This window comes from Trematomus bernacchii, unplaced genomic scaffold (assembly GCF_902827165.1).
Source record: "Trematomus bernacchii unplaced genomic scaffold, fTreBer1.1, whole genome shotgun sequence".
Classification (NCBI taxonomy): domain Eukaryota; kingdom Metazoa; phylum Chordata; class Actinopteri; order Perciformes; family Nototheniidae; genus Trematomus; species Trematomus bernacchii.
In genome coordinates, this window is record NW_022987531.1 from 2,922,517 (window position 1) to 2,945,220 (window position 22,704).

General features: G+C 42.3%; 1 protein-coding gene across 4 annotated transcripts in view; it reads left to right on the plus strand.

The window, feature by feature from the left end:
- LOC117475380 (kinase non-catalytic C-lobe domain-containing protein 1) overlaps positions 1-22,704 on the plus strand; it is a 67,893-nt gene that overhangs the window by 20,222 nt on the left and 24,967 nt on the right. For 3 of the 4 annotated variants that reach the window (XM_034121526.1, XM_034121542.1, XM_034121548.1), the window contains exons 4-17: positions 338-484; positions 2,691-2,808; positions 2,898-3,037; positions 5,255-5,869; positions 7,838-7,952; positions 8,464-8,535; positions 8,650-8,711; positions 8,813-8,971; positions 14,727-14,804; positions 15,718-15,802; positions 16,715-16,907; positions 17,553-18,244; positions 19,211-19,349; positions 21,613-21,872. In XM_034121526.1, coding sequence (XP_033977417.1) covers positions 338-484; positions 2,691-2,808; positions 2,898-3,037; positions 5,255-5,869; positions 7,838-7,952; positions 8,464-8,535; positions 8,650-8,711; positions 8,813-8,971; positions 14,727-14,804; positions 15,718-15,802; positions 16,715-16,907; positions 17,553-18,244; positions 19,211-19,349; positions 21,613-21,872 — 2,875 coding nt within the window. The remainder of the gene's footprint in view (positions 1-337; positions 485-2,690; positions 2,809-2,897; positions 3,038-5,254; positions 5,870-7,837; positions 7,953-8,463; positions 8,536-8,649; positions 8,712-8,812; positions 8,972-14,726; positions 14,805-15,717; positions 15,803-16,714; positions 16,908-17,552; positions 18,245-19,210; positions 19,350-21,612; positions 21,873-22,704) is intronic. The other variant, XM_034121534.1, reaches the window with a different exon arrangement.

The following is a 22,704-nucleotide window of genomic DNA, read 5'->3' on the forward strand; positions in this document are numbered from 1 at the left end:
CAAAACAGAGGTTTAGGCCTTCAGCTGAGTGTTTACTCTTCTATTTCGGTGACCCACACTGGGATCCGCCTTGCAAATGAGTTTACCACATACGTATGGGTGCAGTCCACTTCAAATGTAGGGAGTGATGGTTATGTGAACTCAGAAGCACCTGGTTCAAATCCGCTGCTGCCTCAGAGCAGACCATAATGTCCCCTGTGGGTGTAGCAAAGCAAAACAAAAGCTCTGTCATGACAATTACTACCCAGAATGGTAAGACCCTGTGTTTCCCAAGCCTCTGCATGGATTCAGATCTCTGTACTTGACTGTGTTTTCTCCTCTATATCCCCGGCTGCAGGGCCATGTTTACTCTCTGGGCTCCACGCTCACTGCCGCTCTGAACTTTGTCATCGAGCCAGAGCTGGAGGCGGAGCTGGGGGAAGAGATTCAGAGGCTGCTGGAGCAGATGCAGGAGGAGAAGCCGGAGGACAGGCCTCTCCTGCAGGTATAAAAAACCCTGCTGACTGTTCTTAACTGCCATAATGATTTATAGAAAGGTGTGAAAATGTGTGTGGAATAACCAGAGATCTCTCTTGAACTATTTGGTTGTCATGGTAACAAGAAAAAGAGGAGTGAATGTTCTGAAATATAATCGTTACAAGTGTTTAGTTGTACTGTTGGCTTCTCACAAACGGCCTTTTGTTAAGAATCTTGTTTTTTACAGGTCCTTAACATTTCTTAAACACGCTTAGTTCAGTTGTCAGAGGTAGCTTTTCTCAGTTAAAGCAGAAACGGGAAGCTCTTCAACTCCCGAGCATTTCAAATTGGGATAGTGGTTGGTGTCGCTGTCAGGTCGCTTTCTGTTTTCGAATTCGAACAACCCAGGAGATACTTCTGTTTCCAATCAAACTGCGCAACGGAGACGTTGACACGTTGTCTGTCCGTTGATTTTTATATAAGGAAGTGGATCCATCTGCCTGTTCATATTCCGTTAGCAACATGGCTAACGCTAGCTGCCTGGCTAACGTTACTGTCCAAAGCAAGAAACAGCATTAAGAATCCGAGAGAAATGAAAAACTCTATCAGTGCTGTGATAACTAAGCGATAAATACCAACAGGGGGATCAGGATCCTTACGCAAAGCTTATTCCACGGCTACATACTAAATGTAAGAATTAATAATTGTTTTATCAAGTAGGCAGGTTTACTACTTAATGATGTAGCTTAGTAGGAGAAAATGTTTTTTATCACTGTTCGCCTCCACCTTCTCCATCAAGAGTTTGTAGTTCCCACAATTGCCAGCTGGGGATAGCTACTGTTGCTATTTTGTAGAGTTAGCAGTTAGCAAAATGCGCTCTCCAAGGCAGTGATGCAGTGTAGATGTCTGAGGCTTTTATTTTGAAAGAGATGCAAACTTGAAGGCAGACGAATTCCCTATAACTCACGCGTTACTACAGCCATATACTTTATAATGATTTAAGTTAAATAAAGTTAAATATATTGCCACTTTAAGAGATTTAACCAAGTAAAGGGCTATCACCTCTAAAGTATTTTAAGAGATGCTTTTATTACCTCTCAGTCAGAATACTGTAATTCTTTGTATGTGGGTGGAGAACAGTCGTGTCTTTGTTATCTGCAGTTATAACATATTCCAACTGGGAAAGGAAAGTGTGATCACATAATGCCGGTATTGGCCTCCTTCCACTGGCTTCCTGTCAGTTTCAGGCTTGATTAAGATATTGCTTGTGAATAAATATTTGGGCTGGATCCACCTTAGCAGAACTCTTGCATCTTCATACATCAATTAGAGGTCGACGAACCAGCTGCTTGTGGATGTTCCGAAATCCATATGCAAAGAAAAAGGGATGGATCCTTTGTGAAGGCTGCCCACAATCCTTGGACTAGCTTATCTATTCATTTAAAGCTGCCTAGACACTGATTTTCCCGTTTTATTGCCATGTTTGAGCTTCGAACCTTGACTTTAGCTTTTGTTGAGCCGCAATTATTGCATGAAAAGTAAATTATTTTAAATTCATTTGGTCAGCTGTTATTGTTTTGAATGTGCTATGATCAAGGTCAAGATGCAATTTAAGTGGATGATAAATTAGAGAATAAGGTTTAAAATGAAGTCAATTGAAATGTAAGTATTAGTGGTTATTGCAGCTTTGGTTCAATCTTTTTTTTAAATAGTAACAATACACTTTATTTTAACCACCACAAAGGAAATCCAAAATACCTTAAAAGAAACTAACATGGGCAAAAATGATCCACCTTAGCGGGTCACCATGAGCAAGAGGGTCTGCTCAGCCCTGGTAGGTAATTATGTGACAGATATGTGAAACGCTCACGTATATATGTGTGAAATGCTCTTGCGTACACATATTAAAGGCTGTAATATACACATTACATTTAATTATGTCTTTAGCTTTGATTTAATTAAATTTTTCTCTCATGACTATTAAGTGATCTCATTGGCACTGTGTTCAGTGAGTCAGCGCTCTTTAGCAGCATCAAGTGGGAATGCTGTGTCAGTGCAAATCACTCAGTCCTACACTCTGTCACAGTTACAGTGAGAACATTTAAGTAACAATTACTTAAAAATAAGAATAACAACAAAAAAAATACATCCGTCCAAATATGGAACATTTGCGTTATAATGCTGTTGTTTTTATTTTTTTAATATTACAAACGTGCAAGTTAATACTCCCACAGGACATCCTCTGTCTGGCTGAAGCAAGGCTGTCTCATACCTCCTCTGCAGCTGTGTGCCGGAAACTGTCTTCTGTTGGCCGACGCGTGCTCTCCATAGAATCAGTGTCAACCTTTCAAGGTGCTTTTCATCATCTGTATCACCACGTCACTGTTTGGCCTCTGCTGCGATCCCTCCTGGTATTAATTGATCTGTTTGCACATCCGCAGACGGACAGGAAGGCTCCTGGGAAGCGAGGTGGCAGCATTCAAAACCCAGAGGTCTGCTTAAGAGACTGGGCTCTGACGATCACACCAAAGACCAGTGTGTCGAGAGTTCTGTTAAAGCTAACGGTCTGTCCAGGCAGCAGGTAGGTGTCAATATGTAGCTGTAGCCATTTTTAGGAAGCTGCTGCTATGTGGAATAAAGGATTTTAGTATTTGCAGCAAAAATAAAGGACTAATAAAAGAGTTCGTCTGGAGCCTACAATACAATATGTTCTATTTTTCCTGTTTTAAGTTATACATTAATGAAATATATACTAGGAATTGATAAAGAATCAGATAAGATAAAGGTCCCATGTCATGGCCATTTCTACTGATCATAATTCCATTGTTGAGGTCTACTAAAATAGATTTACATTGTTCAATGTTACAAACTCTCATTGGTTTCTCATACAGCATCTCTGTATAGTATGTGTATTCACTCTCTGTCCTAAACGGCTTGTTGGAGCTCCTGCCCCCCCCTCCCTATGAGCCCAGTGGCCGTCTGCGAGACAGCGAAACCCAGCCCTAACACACACACACACCCGCAGCCTGGCTGGGAGTTTGTGTGTGTGCTCACACACCGACTCACAGCCTCGCCGCGTCCCGCCGTCTCAGGGAGGAGAAATTGGCGGAGCTGCAGCTGAGAAAAGATTGAGTGTGTGTGTGTGAGGAAGTCCGCAGATTGGTCCATTTGGACCAATCTGCGGACTTAACGCAACGGCTCCGCGGCCTAACGTAACGGCTCCACGGATTGGTCCATTTGGGTATGGGCACGTCACTGTACCCAGGAAGAAAAAGAGAAATCTCCAACGAGGCGTTCTGGGGCAGCATAGACAGGTCTTTTCTGTGTTAGAGTTTTACTCCCTACAGGGTGTACTTTGAGGGTTTGTGACTCTGCAGACCGTTTACATGCAGAAAAACCTTCATAACACACAAGGGGACGGGTAATAACCAGAAAAGCATGACATGGGACCTTTAATGTCAGATCAGGTCGAAATGTTTCTTGCATCACAGCAGCTCCATTTGCAACATCAAACAAGGACAAATATTAAGACACGATACGGGGGAAACAGATATTTAACATGACATCACGATCTCATATCCCATCCTAAATAAAGCCAAAATGTGGGGACGATGGTAAAAAAAGTTAGTCTGGACCCTTAACTGTATAATATGTTTTCTAGTTCTACCCCAAAAAAGATCAGGAATCAATAAATGAATCAATTAAGAATCAGACCATAAGAGAAAGTGATAATGGAACCAGTATTGATCAAATCTTTCCCATCCTAAAAAAACAACCAAGGGACAATGGTAAAAAAGCATGGAAACTTTAATTTACAATATGTTCTCTTTTTCCACACAGGATGTATCAGGATCAATAAAGTGATTAATAGATCTATAAGAGGAATGTATGATGGAATCAGTATGGATAAAATATTTTTAACTCCCATCCGTAATAAATTAATAATAAATAAATAATATTGTTTTTTTAAAAAGTCTGTATGTTCTCTTTTTCAACTTATCAGGAATCAATAAATACATATATAAATAATCAGATCTCTTAAAGGAATCAATTGTCAAGGTGAGCAGAGCAGGTTGGACCAAAGTGCAGGACAGACAAATGTTTCAAAATGTCAAGGCTCACTCCCTTGTAAAAGACTCAAGAATCCCACTATACTACCAACAGAAAACCAGAACTTAAATACATTCAAAACTAATCAGGGGACAAGACCCAGCTGGGCAGGACAGGAAAAACACACCAGGTGAAGAGCATCAGTAATCAGACTGGAGGGAAAACACAGAGACAGGAAGCAGACAGAGACAAATGACTGGGGGTGAACACCTTTCAAAATAAAACACAGAAAAACACAAACAGATCGTGACTAACAATGTAAGTGGTAGTCAAATCCTTAATGAGTTAATGTATTGAGGACGTGGTAGAAATAAAGTCAGGATCTTTTAATATGTTCTCTTTTTCCACCCAATCATTTGACTCAATAAATGAATCCACAAAGAATCAGATCCATAGAAGGAATCAATAATGGAATTTGTATTGATAAAATCGTATTAATTCCAATCCCTAAACAATCCCTAATAAATAATTTCAGAACGTTGGTGAAATAATAATTTGTCTTGAGCCTCAATAGGTTCTACTTCTACAACCAACAATTCATCAGGAATTGATAAATGAATAAATAAAGATTCATATTGACAAGAGGAACCAATAATGGAATCAATAATTAAAATCTTATACATTTTCATTCCTCGTAATCAGGATTGTTTTTGCCCTCAGTTGAAACACTCTACCTGTCAATGTGCAGGTGTGCCGGGGCTGGGACTCCTCTCTGTGGGCGGAGGACATGGAAGGTGATGGAGACTGCACCACCTTGGCAGATGAGTTGGACTGCAGGTCCCAGAACAGCTCCCCGGTGCGGAGGAGGGTCCATCAGAGGCTGAACAGGGGGAGGGGGGCTCTGAACCGCTCCTGCTCGGTCCCAGACTCCAACAACCCCCCCTGTCTCTCCCCTCCAACTCACGGAGATATCAGCGTACCCGTATCCGACCTCACAGAGATCGGAACGGATGAACACTCGAGCTGCGAGTCCATGTGGAGCAACAGAGTGCCGAGACTGGACCGGGGCAGGTCCTGTGAGTCGTACCCCCGCAGCTACACCGAGGATTATAGGGAGGAGTCCAGAGGGAACGAGGACGCTGCAGAGACATTCTGCAGCGGGGAAACAAAGACCCAGGGGGGCAGTGATTGTGATTCTAAGGACTGCACCCAGGATTCAGCGTCTTCCTGTACTTCCTGTCAGGAGCTGGACATGGAGCAGGACTCTTCTGAGGACCAGAGCTCGTTGAACCACACCCTCTACATTCCTAACAACTACATGACCAAAAGCATGCTGTGCCTCAATGAAGAGTCCCAGGATGAGGTGAGACAGTGTCTGCTGGTTCTCAGACCACGTGGGCAGATTTTTTCTGCACTCTTGTCTTGTGATTTAATACAGTGGTGCAGAGATTAGTCCTAGAACCCTACAAAAAGATGTGATCACAGCTCTGCAAAACGTCTGTCTGTAAATAAGTGTAGCCGTGAAATAGAAACATAAAAACACTAAGCAGTCTTTAAGGTGGTGGTCAAACTCAGTTCAGAAATGGGAAAAGTGTTTTTTATAAAGGTGTCTTCATTAAAATTCCATAAGTAGTAGCTTGAGTTTAGCTAAATAAAAAGCTGTTAGTCCTTTGTCATCATGTGACCTAAATACAAAAGTGTTGGTTATGTGCTAACAGATGGCCACACTGTTGAATAAGGGGTAGGTGAGCCTATTAATTCCCTCAGGGCTGGGAAATATATCAACACTAAACTGATGAAGATAAATAAGGCTTATTATCACTTAGATTTTGGATAACTTAAAGGTAACCTATCATGCTATATTTAAATGATATATTGTAGGGCCATACCTATATAAGGTATATTTATACGTTTCTGTTTTCAAAATAACAAACAGATCATGCATTTTAGCCATGCCTCATTTCGCTCTATGTGCTGTTTGCTGTCTACGGGTCTGATTCTGCTGACCACGCCCCCCTGCAGGAGAGGGGAGACGTGCTCTGATCAGCTGCTGGGCTGTCAGAAGAGGGGGAGAAAAAGAGATCTCCGTCCTCCGTGTTTTATTATATAGAGTCGTTATTGATTTGTTTTAAAGCTCAATAAATAACAAAGAAGACCTTTGACCGGCACTTTTCTAATTTTGTCCGGAAGATTTAAACTTTAACGGACATCTTGACCGGCGAAAGTAACTGAAACTGAAACTCTGCCGCACGGTCCCCTCGTTCCTTGGAAGAGGCGGAGAGGTGGGTGTTTGTCATCTGCTGGTGGACTAACCGGAGATAATTACAGTGCTTGCCTCGACGGGGAGGGATTGCATTGCAGCGGGAGCAAACGCTTGCCTCGGGGAGGGAGAAAGAAAGCCACAGCGGAGAATAAACAGAAGGGTAACCATGGTAACCAAGTCTTCTTCGCTGCTTTTGTGGCAGACTACAGCGCCACTTACAGGCCTGGCATATGTACTACAGCGTCTCCAGCACTTTCGAACGGCAATGGCCGTGGCTGTCTCCTCCTGATTGGTGGAGTTGGCCCAATAGCCGTAGCGCCACCGTCCTGACGTCAGGACAGTGTTCAAATCTGGATCAGTTTTGATCAGATCCGTTGCAGCCCCTTTTTTAGAGATTTGGGTATGGAGGAAAATAGAGAGGGTTGTGTTTTCTGACACTTGGTGAGTTCCCTGGAACACCGGGGACACATATTCATGTATAAAAGACGTACAAAAGTGCATTTTGCATGATAGGTCCCCTTTAATATCATAAAACGGTGTCTTTTCCTGGTTTTAAAGCTCTATTACAATGGATGCATATACTTTTTCAAGGTCAAGACGGACATTCAACCCATTTTTTTAACTTCCAAAATGTAACTATTCCCTTTGTCATAGTCACCTGGAAGAAAACTATTTATAACATGGGTTGGTGTTTCACTTCAGCCCCTTGTGGCCAAAACATGCATTACACCATGGCAACACCTTTCTTATTGTTCCCACAGGTGAAAAAAAGCAACCTTTTGAGGGAATCTCCGATAACATTGGCAAAAACCTCAATTTCATCTGTTCTTAAGTCGTAAACACAGTAGAGAAATCAATTGAGATCAGAGTCAGACTTAGAAAATGTACCACCAGGTTATTTTTCTCAATTGCCTTTAGAAAAACTTCCATAAGACAAATCACTGTTGAAGAGAACTTAGAAAAATGAATTTGGAGTTACAGTTACATTAAGGCAAATGTAGGGATCAGCTGTAGCTCCAAAGCCTGTCCCTTAATCTCATTTGAAACTGTTCTTTATTCTCTCTCCAGTGGATCTCTCTGAGGGAGCTTCTGACTCGGTGTGGACGGCGGCTGACCGTTAACGAGCTCTGGGCTCTGTGTTTCTCCTGCCTCTCCTCTCTGCAGACCTACATCGATTTTCCAGGTGATTAAACCATTTCATGCATGAAATCAATACTTAATATGAACTACTCCTTTTAGAACAATTTAGAACTCAACATATAAAGTAAGAGCACACATCCTTTTGCATATGTCTCTAAAGAGCTCTCAACCCCAGATCATTAATGCTCGCAATTCATCTGGAAACCTCTAGCGATAAATAGAAAATGACTTCCTAATTCCAACGGGAACCTTGTGCAATTTCTTGAAGTTGCATCGGAGTGTCAAAATTGTCAGACTTTATGACAATGAATCAGAAATCATGTTGTGATACAAATACATCTGATTTCTCTAGTCATGCATTTTGTATTACAACATAACACGTGTATTGGTTTTGTGTTTAATATTGTGAACACGTTAAAAATGTTTTAATCGTTGACAACACTAGTATCTACTGTATTTATTTCTGTACCAGTGTTCAATTTTCTTGCGTTCATCATGTGCAAGTCTTAAATTGTGTTGGCAATATCTGTTCTGATTGCTCTCTTTTCCATCAGCCTATCTATGCCTGGACACGATGCACGTGGGCTGTGAGGGAGAAGTACTTTTCTTGAAACCTAAAAACATAGGTTGGTTTACTTTTGTGTCCTACGGTGTAGTCTTCTGACCTGTCTTTTGAAATGTTACAAAAGTAAATCCTGTTTTTGGAGGCTGTTGTAAACTTAAATTAGTGTTCTTTGCAGGATCCAGAGACGAGTTCTATCTTGCTCCCGAGTATCAAGAACATGGGATTGTGACCGAGAAGGTTTGTCTTACCAAATTGGTTTATGTGACAAACTAACTTTCTCTGATAATTTGCTTTGGTTTTAGGTTTTCCCTCTTCTATTCTCTTCTGTCTTGGCTCAGGTTTGTGTGTATGGGGTTGCTGCTATTCTGTGGGCTGCAGCCAAGTTCAGTTTATCACCTCATCAAAAGCTGGCGATGCCTCGCAAACTGAAGAGACTGCTGCTGGAGATGGCAAAGAGGACACCCATTGAGAGACCTTCCATCGCCATGGCTAAAAGGGTATTCTTTTTTATTTAACATTTTCTTTCAAAATCATTCGTTGTTCCCAGGCTGAAGAAGTGAAGACTGCCCTAAAGTTGCATTACATTTAATATACAGCAGAGGGCGACTCCATCGATTGCGGAAAGAGTCAGATTGTGTAGAAGTCCAGGGCCGGTTCTAGCCAATTTGATGCCCTAGGCGAGATTTTAGATGCCCCCCCCCTAAAACACCCATATGAAAAAGATCGGTTTACATTTTAATAATCAAATAAGTATGTGAACATAACCAATAACCTACCACAGCCAATAACAAATAAATGTAACTTATTTTATTTGTGTTGTTCATTCATATCTTATTTTACCTAGTTAACATTTATTTATTTATGCATATTTTTTTATCTCTCCAGTTTTAAACGATATTTTTGTTTTACTGTCCTATAGTATACATTGGAATGATTTCAAACCTGTTTATCCCAATAATTATAAAGGAGTGCCTTGGAAATATTTGTTTACATAAATTGTGATCAAACGTTTGAGACCCACTGAGATAACTTAGACTAAAGTTAACTAAACACCTAACAGCGCCGGTACCGGTGCACCCTCTCTCTCTCTCTCCCTCTCTCCCTCGCTCGCTCCCACGCTCACTCGCACTTTGGCTGTGAGCTGCGGGCGCCTGATAAGCCAACATCCCCCACTTTCATCACTTACAGCGCCCATCGTACAGGGCAAATGAAACGTGTAACCGGGGTGAAAAGGGTGTTACATTTACTTAATTATGAATGTTGTTACATCAAGGCCGAAAATTAGGATGAGCACCAACGGTCAAAAATGTTTTTTTCGACGATGAGAAGGAGCCAGACATGTCCAAGAGATAGAACCTTTTGAACGGGCTTGGCGTAGACCAAGGCCCTTTCTCATTTCACTAATTTCCCTTCCTCGACTCCTCGAATCCTCGGTCCTCCGCTAGTGACCCGGAAATGGATTTCAGCGCGCCATGTTGAAGGACATCTCATTTCTCTAAATGCACTTCGAGGACCGAGGATCGAGCATCGAGGAGGCTCTCTGGAGGAGCTATAATCGAGGATACACTGATGGGTCCTCCGTGCCAGTCCGCGGATCCTCCGCGGATGTATTTCCGGCAACAGAGATGTTTAAAGAGTCCTGACGCACGGCCGGACTTAACTCAGCCAATGACAGCTCTGCATGCATCCCCTGGATATTATTTTATTAACTGCTTGAATCGCGACGCGATGTTTACAGTGAGAACAGCTGTGAGGTCCGTGCAGAAAGCACAGCAGTGTGTATAATATCACTCAGTATAACAGGCCTACATTACTCTCTTTATTTAAATGCTTTAGTTTAGTAGATATCTACAAACAAAGAGTCGATATTTTTCTAAAACCATTTAGTGCTTCACATAATAAAATACACAACGGCTGTAGCCTGATATATATTATGCTTTAGGAGCTGTAGGTGCGTGTTGTACAGTGTGTAGGGACAGACAGGTCTCAGTTGGTTTGCTGTCCTATGCTTACTTTTAATACTTGTAAATACAACTTTTGGCCCGTAATTTCACCACTGGGCGCTGGCTCCTGATCCCCTGCAAAAAACGCTTCATAAGCGGTTGGCTAAAGACTGGTCTGCCGCCAAATCCCTCATGACAGGACGAGATGGCTACTGCATACAGCTTGACTGTGGCATGAGCAAGCCCCTTGTCCACCAGTAGCTGTAGATAGGATAGAATAGAGCCCAATGTACCGGACATAGGCTCTAGACTCCTTTCCTTGCACCAACGTTCAGTCTGCAAACTGCCTGAAGCAGGGACGTCTGTCTGTTATCTGACAGAGTGGTACGTAGCCTGCCCTCCTTCTCGATGGGGCGTAAACCTCTCTCTCGATGGGGGCGTACACCTCGCTCTCGATGAGGGCGTACCCCTCGCTCTCGATGGGGGCTGCATCGAGCAAAATCCCCAGATACCCCACCTGCTGGTGAGGTATGGGACTGCTCTTCTTCCAATTGACCGCAAACCCCCAACTTGGTTAGGTGTAAGATCAATTGGGCTGTGTGGAACATTTGCCCATTCCCTGGACCTGGCCATGACTATGAGGTCGTTGAGATAAAATAAAACCCTCATGCCATGGTCGTGAAGCGGCTGAAGCGCTGTGGTCACACATTTGCTGAACGTGCGTGGGGACAGGGAGTAGCCGAACGATAGTCTGTTGTACTCGTAGGCTATCCCCTGGAAGGCAAAACGCAAATACTTCCTGTGTTTTGGCTTTCTAGCAATTTCGACATGAAAGTAAGCGTCCTTCAGGTCGACGGTTGTGAACCAATCGCCCGGCTGCACCAGTGACTGTAGGAATCCCAACCACTTCGTCTTGTAACAGGCTGTGGTGGATCCCGCTCTTGCTGCCTGGATAGTCTGTATAACTTTGTCAGACAGTCCACCCCTTCTCAGCCAGTCCCTCTCAGGAGCCAAGCCAGGAGAGGTTGGCCCAGAGTGGGTAACGCCCCTATTGCACCTGCTTCCTGAGACAGCGCCCCCCAGAACTGAGGGACTGTCCAGGACTGGCCCACCATCATTTGTGTCACTTCTGTGTACCACGGCGCCGAGCGGCGACATGGGGCTACCAGAATGACCGACAACTGACCACCCATTCTGTCAGTACCAGAGTTTCCGTTAGAATTTTTTTTTTGCTGGTCAACATGTCCGTTAAAGTTTAAATCTTCCGGACAAAATTAGACAAGTGCCGGTCAAAGGTCTTCTTTGTTATTTATTGAGCTTTAAAACAAATTGATATTATTCGATATTAAACAAACTAATTATAGTAAATTAACTACATTATTCAAAATTGTACAGTAACTTATAATAACACGGGAATAATAAACGAAGCGCTCTCTTCCTATCCTGACAGCCCGTCAGTATCATGCAGCTCGCTTATCAGTAATGAGTGAACCGACAGTAAAAATAAACATATCTATAACTAGTTTAGGTAGTTTGAGAGGTAATTAAAATAGCTAAGTGTGATTTTCTAACCTGAAGTGTGTGTTTTGCTCCGCTCACCGCTGCAGGTGATCATGCAGAGCTGCGTGTCGACTCGTCAGCAGCAGCTGATCTCTCTCCCGTCAGATTAGACTTCACTCGTGTTTATGTCCATATCGATCAGATCTAGCTAGTTCTAGCTAATGATATGACTACCTGCTTATTAAAAGACACCTAAACAATAAGCCTCGCTATGCAACGGGGTGAGGCCAGAAAGTATAGCGCAGCATTATGCATTTGTTTACATGCCCACCGGAACCCCGAGGCATTACCAACAGATCAACGCACAATCAACCCATACAGGACATCCCTTTCTCCACATTAAATGTTAGACATTAGAATTGACTATTCTTGTCTGTCACATACTATTCTTGTCTGTCACATACTCTTCTTGTCTGTCACATAAGTGGCGCAACCGATGCAGTATTGTGCTAAGGGGAAATTATTTTGACCGGACATTTTGACCGGAGAGATTTAGATTTGCCGGTCTTCAGCATATTTTACCGGTCAAAGTCCGGTAATTACCGGCTAACGGAAACTCTGGTCAGTACACACCTGAGCTTCCATTCCCCATAAAACTGTGTTAGGGGACATGCAAGCAGCTGTGGAGCCGCAGCTAAGAAGCTGTGGTACTCTTTGGTGGCCCTGTCCGCCGCCAAACCTTCCATGGAAGGAAGATTGGCCAATGGGGAACCGACATGGGAAGGGCCGAGCCTCCGCGGAGGTCCTTGAAAGCATCTCTCGCGGGGCCGCGCGCCTTCGTATTAACGCTGTGTTACATACATTTAATCTGAGCCACTATACCAGGTGAGGTGTGTTCTCTGACAGCAACACGCCAGCTATAGTGTACCTGAACGCGCACAGTGCTTAGACGGCACTTCCTGCAGTTTATTACACTCACGTGAGCGCGCCCCACCCGCTGCCTCCTTTACTGGGGTTACAGCGGGGGTGGCTCTTAACGATGAAATGCATTTAATCGGAGCCACTATACCATGTGAGGTGTGTTTTCTGACAGCAACACGCCGGCTATAGTGTCCCTGAACGCGCACAGTACTTAAACGGCACTTCCTGCAGTTTATTACACTCACGTGAGCGCGCCCATCTGCTGCCTCCTTTACTGGGGTTACAGCGGGGGTGGCTCGAGTGTGGGACAGTGTTTCACAATGGCGCTGCATTCTCCCCTTTGAGGATGAGCAAGAAGCAGCATACGGCTAAGCTGCGACCTTTCCTCATCCACGTGACCGAGGAAATCGATCCAAAGAGCCCTTCCATGGACACGTGGGCTCCCAGGAGATCATCACGGTCTTTTTTTTGTGGAAAGTGCCACATGGCGTGATCGCACTGTGGCCAGGGACATCACACGGCAAGCAGCGGCGGCCACACCGTGGACCAGGATATTAATTTGGCCGATGCTGCGGCCCAAATAATCACTCTGATCCGGGGATTGGGGGGGGCATCTTGCGGAGGAGCAATCAGCGAGACGCCCAACACACCCATGTTATTTGCAGCCGCCCTGTCATGCGACAGCGGGGCAGAGGTTCTCCGCCCAGCCTGCTGCCTGTGTGAGCAGATGTGTTGCCAGGCTCTCATCGAGGGGGGGCACGCCGGGATATGAGGTCTCCGGCAGTGGTGTGGGGAGCGGTAGTCCGACACGCTGAGATGGCGAACGTTGGTGGCGTCGCCTCGGCCATCTCCTGGTCTCCCACGTCCACCACCTCGAGCTCGTCTTCGGCGTGGTCTGGTCCCAGGCACTCGAAACAGAGCTGGTGGGGATCGGCGCCCGCTATTAAGCCGGGCATGAGAGACAGGCCCGGGTTTCCTGCAGTGGCGACTCCATTCACTTGCCTGGATGTAAGATACTTTTTACTTGTTTCGAATGCTTTTCTCAGGTGTTGTCCCGCTCGCTGAAGAGAAAAGGATGACTTATATACTGTGCAGCCTGCGTGCGCATTCAGGTAGGCTCGCCCTGATTGGCCGGCTACGTTTATGCAAATTCAGTGTGTGAATGCTCGCGTATCATTGATGAAGAGTAGTACCCATAGAGTCCAGTAGAGGGCGGAGCCTGTGTGAGATAGAACAGGCTGGAAGTACGGGAGCTACTTTGGGTCAAACTTTCTAAAGAGATTCATCTGCGTCCATTTTCTTTTTACGCAGTACGGTTTCCAGAGTTATCGCACGTGTTACCGTGGACAGCCCTAGTTTTGGTTTTAAGATCCCTGTTATAATGCAGACAAAACAGCAAGCTTAACTGAAATTTGCTTTAGAAAAGAAGTTATTGCAAAAACACATTTTATTTGTATTTTATCTTGCCCTTCTGTGTCCCTTTTATGTTTTGCTCTTGAAAGCACTTGCAATTGAATCTCATTATAGAAAATGTTCCCGATAAATAAAGCTTTATTTGATTTTTGCATAACAATCGGCACAACTTTAAAGAGGAGCCATTTTTAAATAGACATATACTTTTCAGAACATCACTTGCAATTTAAATAAAGAGAATCCGATTTGTGAAAGTGCTTTTGTAAATAGAGACTCACTTAAGAAGTCCAATAATGTACCTATTGTTATGCTGCCACTCATTTTGTAAGAGAAGACATTCATTATTCAAATACGAGATGTTTAATTATTCCAACAGTTATTTCAGGGCACAATTTATTCTAACATTGTTAGTGTCTGTGTGTGTGAAGTGTGTTCTGTACTGTTATACTATTGTTTTCCTGTGGATCTGTTTCAGAGCTGTCGTGACTACTTATCCTATCAAGGGATAAATGCTGAGACTGTGTGGAACAACCTCATCCGCAGAGTTCCCCCGGTAAATTCCCTTTTCTCCGCTAAAGATACATTTACACATTCCTGTGTATTTATTGTAGAGTACTTCTATTTGAGTTAGATTCTTTGTAATCATCCTCTTGCGGTGGCCGACAGGTGCAAACACCCTACAACGGCCCAAAACATTTCCATTAGGAAAAACGCACTGCAGCTACAAAAACAACGCACATACACATATGTGCCAAAACAAATGCAAATAAAGAAACATCTTCACCAACTTGAAAACACATGTACGGCATTTAGAAAACATTCAACAACTTGACCAAAAATGCGCTGCATAAACGAAACACTGCAAATACAAAACGATCGGCAAGAAGATCAAAACACAGCGGAAACGGGGACAATAGAAAGTGACGCACACAGCTGGGACTGAAGTCACCTCAAATGTCTGCTAAAAATCTGCTTATTTTAACAATGTGATCACATGATTCCTTCCTTCCAATATTATTGCAGATCTGCTGTAGGCTAGGTATTAGTCATTTTGAATATACCAGCAAAACCCCTTAAAACTATGAAACAGACTAACTGTGCGATCAGTAACAGTTGGCCAACTTTACAATCCCCGAACGTCAACAAGCGCTTCAGTCCCAGCTGTGTGCCACTTTTTACTGTCACCTGGTTTCTGTTTTGTTTTGAGCTTTGTATTTGCAGGATTTTGTGTTTGCAGGGTTTTGTATATGCCGCACTTTTAGTAAACGCTGCACTTGTCAAGTTTTGGCACATCAAGTTTTTATAATTGCGTCGTTTCTGAAGCTGCAGCGTGTTTTGCCTAATAGACGTTATTTCGGGCGGTGCAGCACGTTTGCATCTGTCGGCCACCATATACTCTTAAAACCCTTACTGATTGAAAAATAAGATCTCCCTATATTGTAATAACCAATTCTATTTTCTTTTAGACAGCCTCAGAATCCATTGCTGCAGAGGATTTGAGTTTATCTGAAACTCAACAAAGCTCACTTGAAGAGTCTTCACAAAACAGCGGTAGGACATCTTTACTTTAGTATCGATGACCCTCATGCAATATAGTTGACCTTTAAATGTATAGTATATTTCACACTAAATGTGTTACATTTTTGGAAGATGTTATAATTTAGTTATTAATAGGCTTCAAGAGGCGAAATCCTAGCCCTGCGTAATTATTTTCCCTTAAAAATGTAATTTCTAACCTCGATCATGCCAGAGAAGCAGTACGGAGGCCCATGGTGATGTCAAATGAAAATGATATTCCACAATAGCAATTTACTTTTCCACGTATGTTAGTTTTTATGAGTAAAATGAAAATCTTACTTTCCAGTTTGCATTTTCATTTGACTTTTTGTACAGCAGTTTCTGTCTTTAATTACATTATTACTTTAATACGGCTTGGGCTCTTTTTATGTTAAATTAGGCAACATTGTTTATTTATGTTTTCGTTTTTTCAAATTTGATTTTAACATTTAAATATTGTCCACTGCACAGAAAGATAAGTCTTTGAAAATGAAATGTGAAATGCCATTTTGATTTTGAAATGGTCGTAAAATTGCATTTCCATTTTGATTTTGACTTAAATATTGCTTGCATAAATGGTAACAGTGTTGCATTCTAATCTCCTAATAAAAAAAACATTTAAACCTTGTCCTCTGTGACCTTGAAAATAAAATGTACAACTGCTTTAAAAGTCATACAAACTTGACATTGCATTTATATTTAAAATAGAATAACATTTACATATATGGGAAAGTGTAATACTATTGTGGATATTTTTTATATTAGAGTTAAAATATTCAATTGAATAAAGTCCCTATGGGCTTCTATAGTCTTCCTAATACTTCCATATCTTTGTGTAGTTTACTGAGGTGCATTGCATGAGACAATATCACTGATATTGTATGGCATTGTTGTGACTGTGTGTAGGATTTTTTCCCATGGCCACTGAGAGCCGTCTGGCTCCTGTGCCTGGCCCTGTTCCCTACAGCTATCCAGTGGACAAGGAACTCCAACTCCCAGAAGCCTTCACTTCCCCTGCCACACACTTCAGCCCCATCATCCTGACCGATGAAGGGTTTTCAGAGGCGGAGAGACAACACCTTGGGGCTTCCATTGAAGGGTATATATATTACTGAAAAGTATATCCATTACAACTATACCACTCTTAGAATGACACTGAATAATCTGTTTTAAAAAGCTCATTTCTGGGTAAAAGTAAAAAAAAATGTAACCACGGGGATATGGCTGCACCCCATTTATTTTCAACGGGACCCCAGAACCAAAGCCGGATTTGTAAGTTCATTGATTCTGGCCGATGGTTAGGGCCCCAACACTTTGACAAATTTCAACAACATTTTTGAAAAAATCAACAGAAGGCCCTTTGTAAGTTTGGGGTATTTGGCCAACCCTAATCCCTAACTTTTGCCAGGAACATCCATATTTGTTAGGCGGGTATAGGGTTTTGTTGGATAGAGTAAGGCTAGCTGCTTTTTCATGCATTAGGTCTTTATGACAGCTGTTTGGCTGCTGACTGTTACCAGTGTTCTTTAAGACGTTTCAGCCCATTTTTATTTGATGAAAAGTCATTACATTTTTGTTTTAGTAAAAATGTTTTCTCTCAACTTTGTCAGATATCTCTTTATTTAGTCCTTTGGAAAAGGTCCTTTTTAGTCATCAAACTAGATGTTAGAATTAGAAATTACATGTAATCTAGTCCTAGTCTTCTAGAAAAAAAAGAAGCTTAATAGGGTTGTTTATTTTTCAGGTTTACGGATGAGTTCACAACCAGCAGTGAGGAAACAGGCCCTGATTTTACTTCACAGTACCCAACTTGTACACAGACTGAACTAAATCTACATACACAGGAGTCGCCTGTTAATCACGCCAGTGTAACTACAACTTCCAGCCAAGAGATGCTGGTCAACTCTTCTTCTACTCTCCCTGATATTTCCTGTCTTGAAGTCTCTCTTCCCCCGCAGCTATCCGATCACCTCAGTGGTTGTGGTGTTTTCAACAACTATCTCTTCTGTCAGGATCCCATAACAGGACATCTCTCCTTAGTACCTGTGCAGGTTAGGGCTCCAGAGTCTCTCCTCGGGTTGGATATAAATCTCTCCATGGTTCCACAGCCTTTACAGGGACTAATCACACTTCCAAAAGGCAAAGATTGTCAATTTATGAACTATGTTAATATGCCTTTGAGGCCTGGACCCCTGGATTATGGCCCACTGTCATCCTATTTCAATGGAAGCTCCATTATTTCTGACAGCCCACTGGAGCACAGTATTCCTAGAGCTTACAATGGACAAACAAATCCAGAAAGTGAGAAGCAGTCTCCTTTAAACTCTGCCCCCCCTATAGTCCACCCCGCCCTACAGGAGGTGATTGACCTCCTCAAGGGAGAGTTTTCAATTGATGGGGATTTGGACAATGGACAAGAAGAGGACGTCACTATGGGTATGTATCTTTAGACATGTCATATCATTTCATTATTGTTTCATTAAGTGTCATTAAAATGGCGGCTGCCAGCAAGTGACTAATAAACGACTAAATGTCATAATGCCAACAAAAGTCTGCCTTTAGATTAGTGGTGGTGATGCGCAGCCTAGCGACCCTCATAAAGTTTGTTTATAGCATTTTGTTGACTTTTTATTGCTGCTGATTGCTTCAAAAGTCACAAGGTAGTGTTAATATGTGGAAATGATCCTGCTGAACAGAACTGGTTTCATAAGTCAAGTTTCATAGTTTTCACGGGATGCTTTCTTCAAGGATGACCTACAAAAATACATTGTCACTGCACTACTTTAAAACCATTGTGTTTGGTAGTGTGGAGCATATGTGAGAACAGCTTGTTGCTTCTCTCTCATTGATTGACCTTTTGCTTACCTGTTGTTTACCTTAGGTCTGGAGATTGCTTAAATTGGTAATAGAATTACGGCAGAAACCACAAAAAGCTGGCAGACACAGATACCCTGTCTGTCTGTCTGTCTGTCTGTCTGTCTGTCTGTCTGTCTGTCTGTCTGTCTGTCTGTCTGTCTGTCTGAGCACTTTACATTAAGCAAACAGCTGTGTCCAGCTTTGCTAAATAAAGCTTGAACCAAGGGGGATCAATGAGCAAAACACCAACAGCCAAAAAGATAATAATTCGACAATCAGTCAGTTATAGGCATGACTTGACCAGTATGATTCAATCATGTAAGTCAGGGTCACCTCTTATATGTTAATCATCAGCAGTGACGTCAAACTAGAATGACTTGTACAGCAGTCAACTAAAAGCTGCAGAGAATGCCCTACACCTAAAGGTTTAAAAGGTGACTGCTTTTCTTTTCTTCAGTGATACAACAAAACAAAGACCCACTCGATTATCCTGCTTTGACCTGTTAACACATTCATTTAGAAAATCGACTGTTTCTCTTTTCCGAGGGGAGTATATCTTCTCGTTGAAGGACCTCCAGTACCAGATGTTTGCCGGTGTTGTGAAGGAGAGGTTCAAGGATCTGTACTGGGAAGAAGACTTGCTGGGTGTACTGCACTGCCTGGTGAACTACAGCCCGTCCACACTGTGAGTAGGACCTCAGACACTTTCTTCCTTCATTTTGAACACTCATAGGAAGGTGGCAATGGCAGTTGTTGTTTTCGTCCAAGGCTCTCTTCAAAAACTGTTTACTCAGACCCTTTCCCCGCTAGACAAAAATCCAAGAATAGCACTAGCACCTGGCTTTTCTTTGGAGAAAGGTTACAATTGTGAAAATGTTCATTCTCCGAAAATGACTCTCATGGGTATTTGTTCCACTTCAGTTCCATTTTGCTCCTGAACTGAATATGTATTTCAATCAGTAGAGTGAAACGAATAAGGAAAGGTTGATGATTGTTGGAACAGAATGTTACGTCTTGACAGAAATGATTTTGCACTTAGACTTACCAGGAGATTTGTTATTGAGGAGCAGCTGCTCTGAAAGTGAAATCCACTCCATAAGCAAAGTAATTGATTCAAATAGGGACAAGACTTCACTTCATATGTAAGTTGTGCAAGTTTTTACTCTAATGAATCGAAATGGCACAGTTATCCTGCATTATGTGTTGTACACATTTCCTGGTGTTAGAATATTTACTTTTAAATAGTCCCTTTCCTTGAGTGTGTTATATAGGTTTTAGTGCATGTAAATGTTGTTAAACGCCTCCATTGGACTCCTTTGTTTACTTCTGTAACATAGTGACATCACATTACATTACATTACATGTTACTTATTAGACGCTTTTATCCAAAGTGACTTACATACTCAATACTGTGGACAATCCCCACAGGAGCCATTTGGGGTGAAGTGTCTCAGGGACACAACGACATGCTGACTGCAGTGGGGTTTGAACCTGATCCGAACACCTACGCACAACCCACTGCGCCACATGCCTCCATCACTATGTAACACTCACACTATTGTCTACCGCTCCAACACATTGAACATGATTCGCTAACGGGCGGGACATCTCTAAGCAGTTGACCAATCACAACAGGGCCGGCCAGCTAACCAGTTTCAGACAGAGGGTGAAAAGAGGTGCTGCAGCACAGGCAGCATGAGAAAAATAAAGAGCTTTTTGAAGCTAAAAGCATGGAGACATGTCACAGGAGAGACACGAAACACAAATATGAACCTGAGAATTAACATATATGTCCTCTTTATATGTCAAAAGTTATAAACCCCCCCAACACCCTACTCCTCCTCTTCTCACCCATACACAGCATTCACTTCACACACACTTAAGCCTGCATCTGAAACGGTCCCTATGGCAACCGATAGTGCCGGGTAGGATGTCCGACAATAGTGAAGATACATGTAAGGCCTCTAATACATTGTTACCGAGCAGCACTAAAGTGTGTGTGGGGGGGGGGGTTCAATGGGTTCCACAGACATCTATTCATCTATCCGTTTCCATGCTCTTGTGCTCAGGAGCCATATGTGGAGAGAGCCTTTAATCTGCTGCAGCAGGAGGACATCACAGCCTTTTATACATGGACACTCTTCCTTGAGAATTGCAGGGCTTGTTCACGGGGCTCAGCTGTCCACAGTTCTTGTTCCTCTAATAGAAGGAGGGCTGTAGCCTCTCCTTTATGATGTATAGAGAGGACTGAATGTGTGCTGGATGGATCCATCGGTGTGACTGCAAGAGCAACGTATCTACAGGATGTGAGCTGCAATATCTTTTAAATCAGGCTTCGATGGCTTTTTGTTAGTGATTGTTGCTGTGGGCAATCTTTATTTTTTTAAGCTGTCGTGTTGTCAATGTCTAATGTGTGTTGTGTTTCACGATGATTATATGTTGTTATTGTAGGGCTGCCAATGCACAATTTTCAAAAATTGTGATTATTATGACCGGTCTTGAAATTGCGATATGATTTATGATTTTATTATCTCTCAAAAAATAGTAGGCTTTTATATATTTACTTTATTATGTATATTTAAAGATCAAAGTGTGATTTCTTTATTATTTTTTTATTTTTGTAACAAACAATTCTTTTAATAATTATTAATATTATTTTATTATTGCAATACTTAATTTAGAAATGTTCACATATTTTGCCATTCTGCGATTTAAATATCCCTATTTAGATATCGATCCATTTAAAATGATGTTGCTGCCCAATGTAATTGAAATGCTGTTTTTATGTAAAGCAAGACACATTTTTTCTTAGGTTTAATCAAATCTGTCCGTCTATCTCCCAGTTGTCTTCTTTATTACATGCTGAAATGCATATGATTGTCATTGTCCTTTACATAGGTGAAATGTGGCTGGCTTTGAACTGACCGTGTGTTTCCTCCCTCCTGCAGCAGCTCTAAGGAGCAGCCTCCATCAAAGGCTGTGAAAAGGGCAAACCTTACCCCACCCTTGATATCTGCTGCCTGGGGAGGGAAGAGAGAACTTTGTCTGCACGGTTGTCTGGACCTGAATGGAAACGTACACACAGCCAGCCCCTCTGATGTGGATCCATGGGAAGGACCTGAGGCCAGGCCCGCTCATGGAGAATATGAGGCTGCATGTAAAGGTTTAAAATCAGGATCAGAGGAGAGTCAACACAGCATCAGTCCAGGTAGGAGAAAGACTCAATGTTATTTATATTGTTTAGGACAATCCGGAGGAGGATTGGGCCACATGTACATTTGAATCTGACCAAAAGGGATTTTTTTTCTTTTAAGTCAGAATTCAGATTTTTTTTTATTCTGACTTTCTCTCGGAATTCTGAGTTTAGTCTTAAACTTTGAATCTAAAAATCTTGGTCCTACAGGAAACACATCTGTTGTGTGAGTCATCATGGCGCATTTACACTGCAGGGCCTCGCACGGCTTAGTACGGTATAGTTCAACCCAGTCTCACGCCATTTCGTGTTATAGTCACGAAATTAATTTAATCTATTGATACGTGTTCACCAACACGATTTTCGCATTTTTTTCGTGTCACACAGAACGATTTTAAAAGCAATGTATTTCTATTGGTAGTATGTTTCGTGCCTGCACCACGTCTTTTTGTCCGGTCGGGTCAAAAAAACATTTTCTTACTCAATATCTTACCCTAAGCCTAACCCTATCCCTTTTATTTTAAATTGTATAATGTCTGAGTTTTTTTGCCGTCCGCGAGGAAAAGAAATGGCTCAGAGCCTCAAAATACTGAAATCTGTATTTTTTGTCATCTCTTTTTCCTTCTAATTTGTTATTATTTGGTGCAGGCACGAAACATACTACCAATAGAAATACATTGCTTCTAAAATCGTTCTGTGTCAGAATACTGAAATCTGTATTTTTTTTAAATCTGTTTTTCCTTCGAATTGAAAATCGTGTTGGTGAACACGAATCAATAGATTAATTTCGTGACTATAACACGAAATGCCGTGAGACTGTGTTGTATAGTTAGGTCTTGGTAGGCCA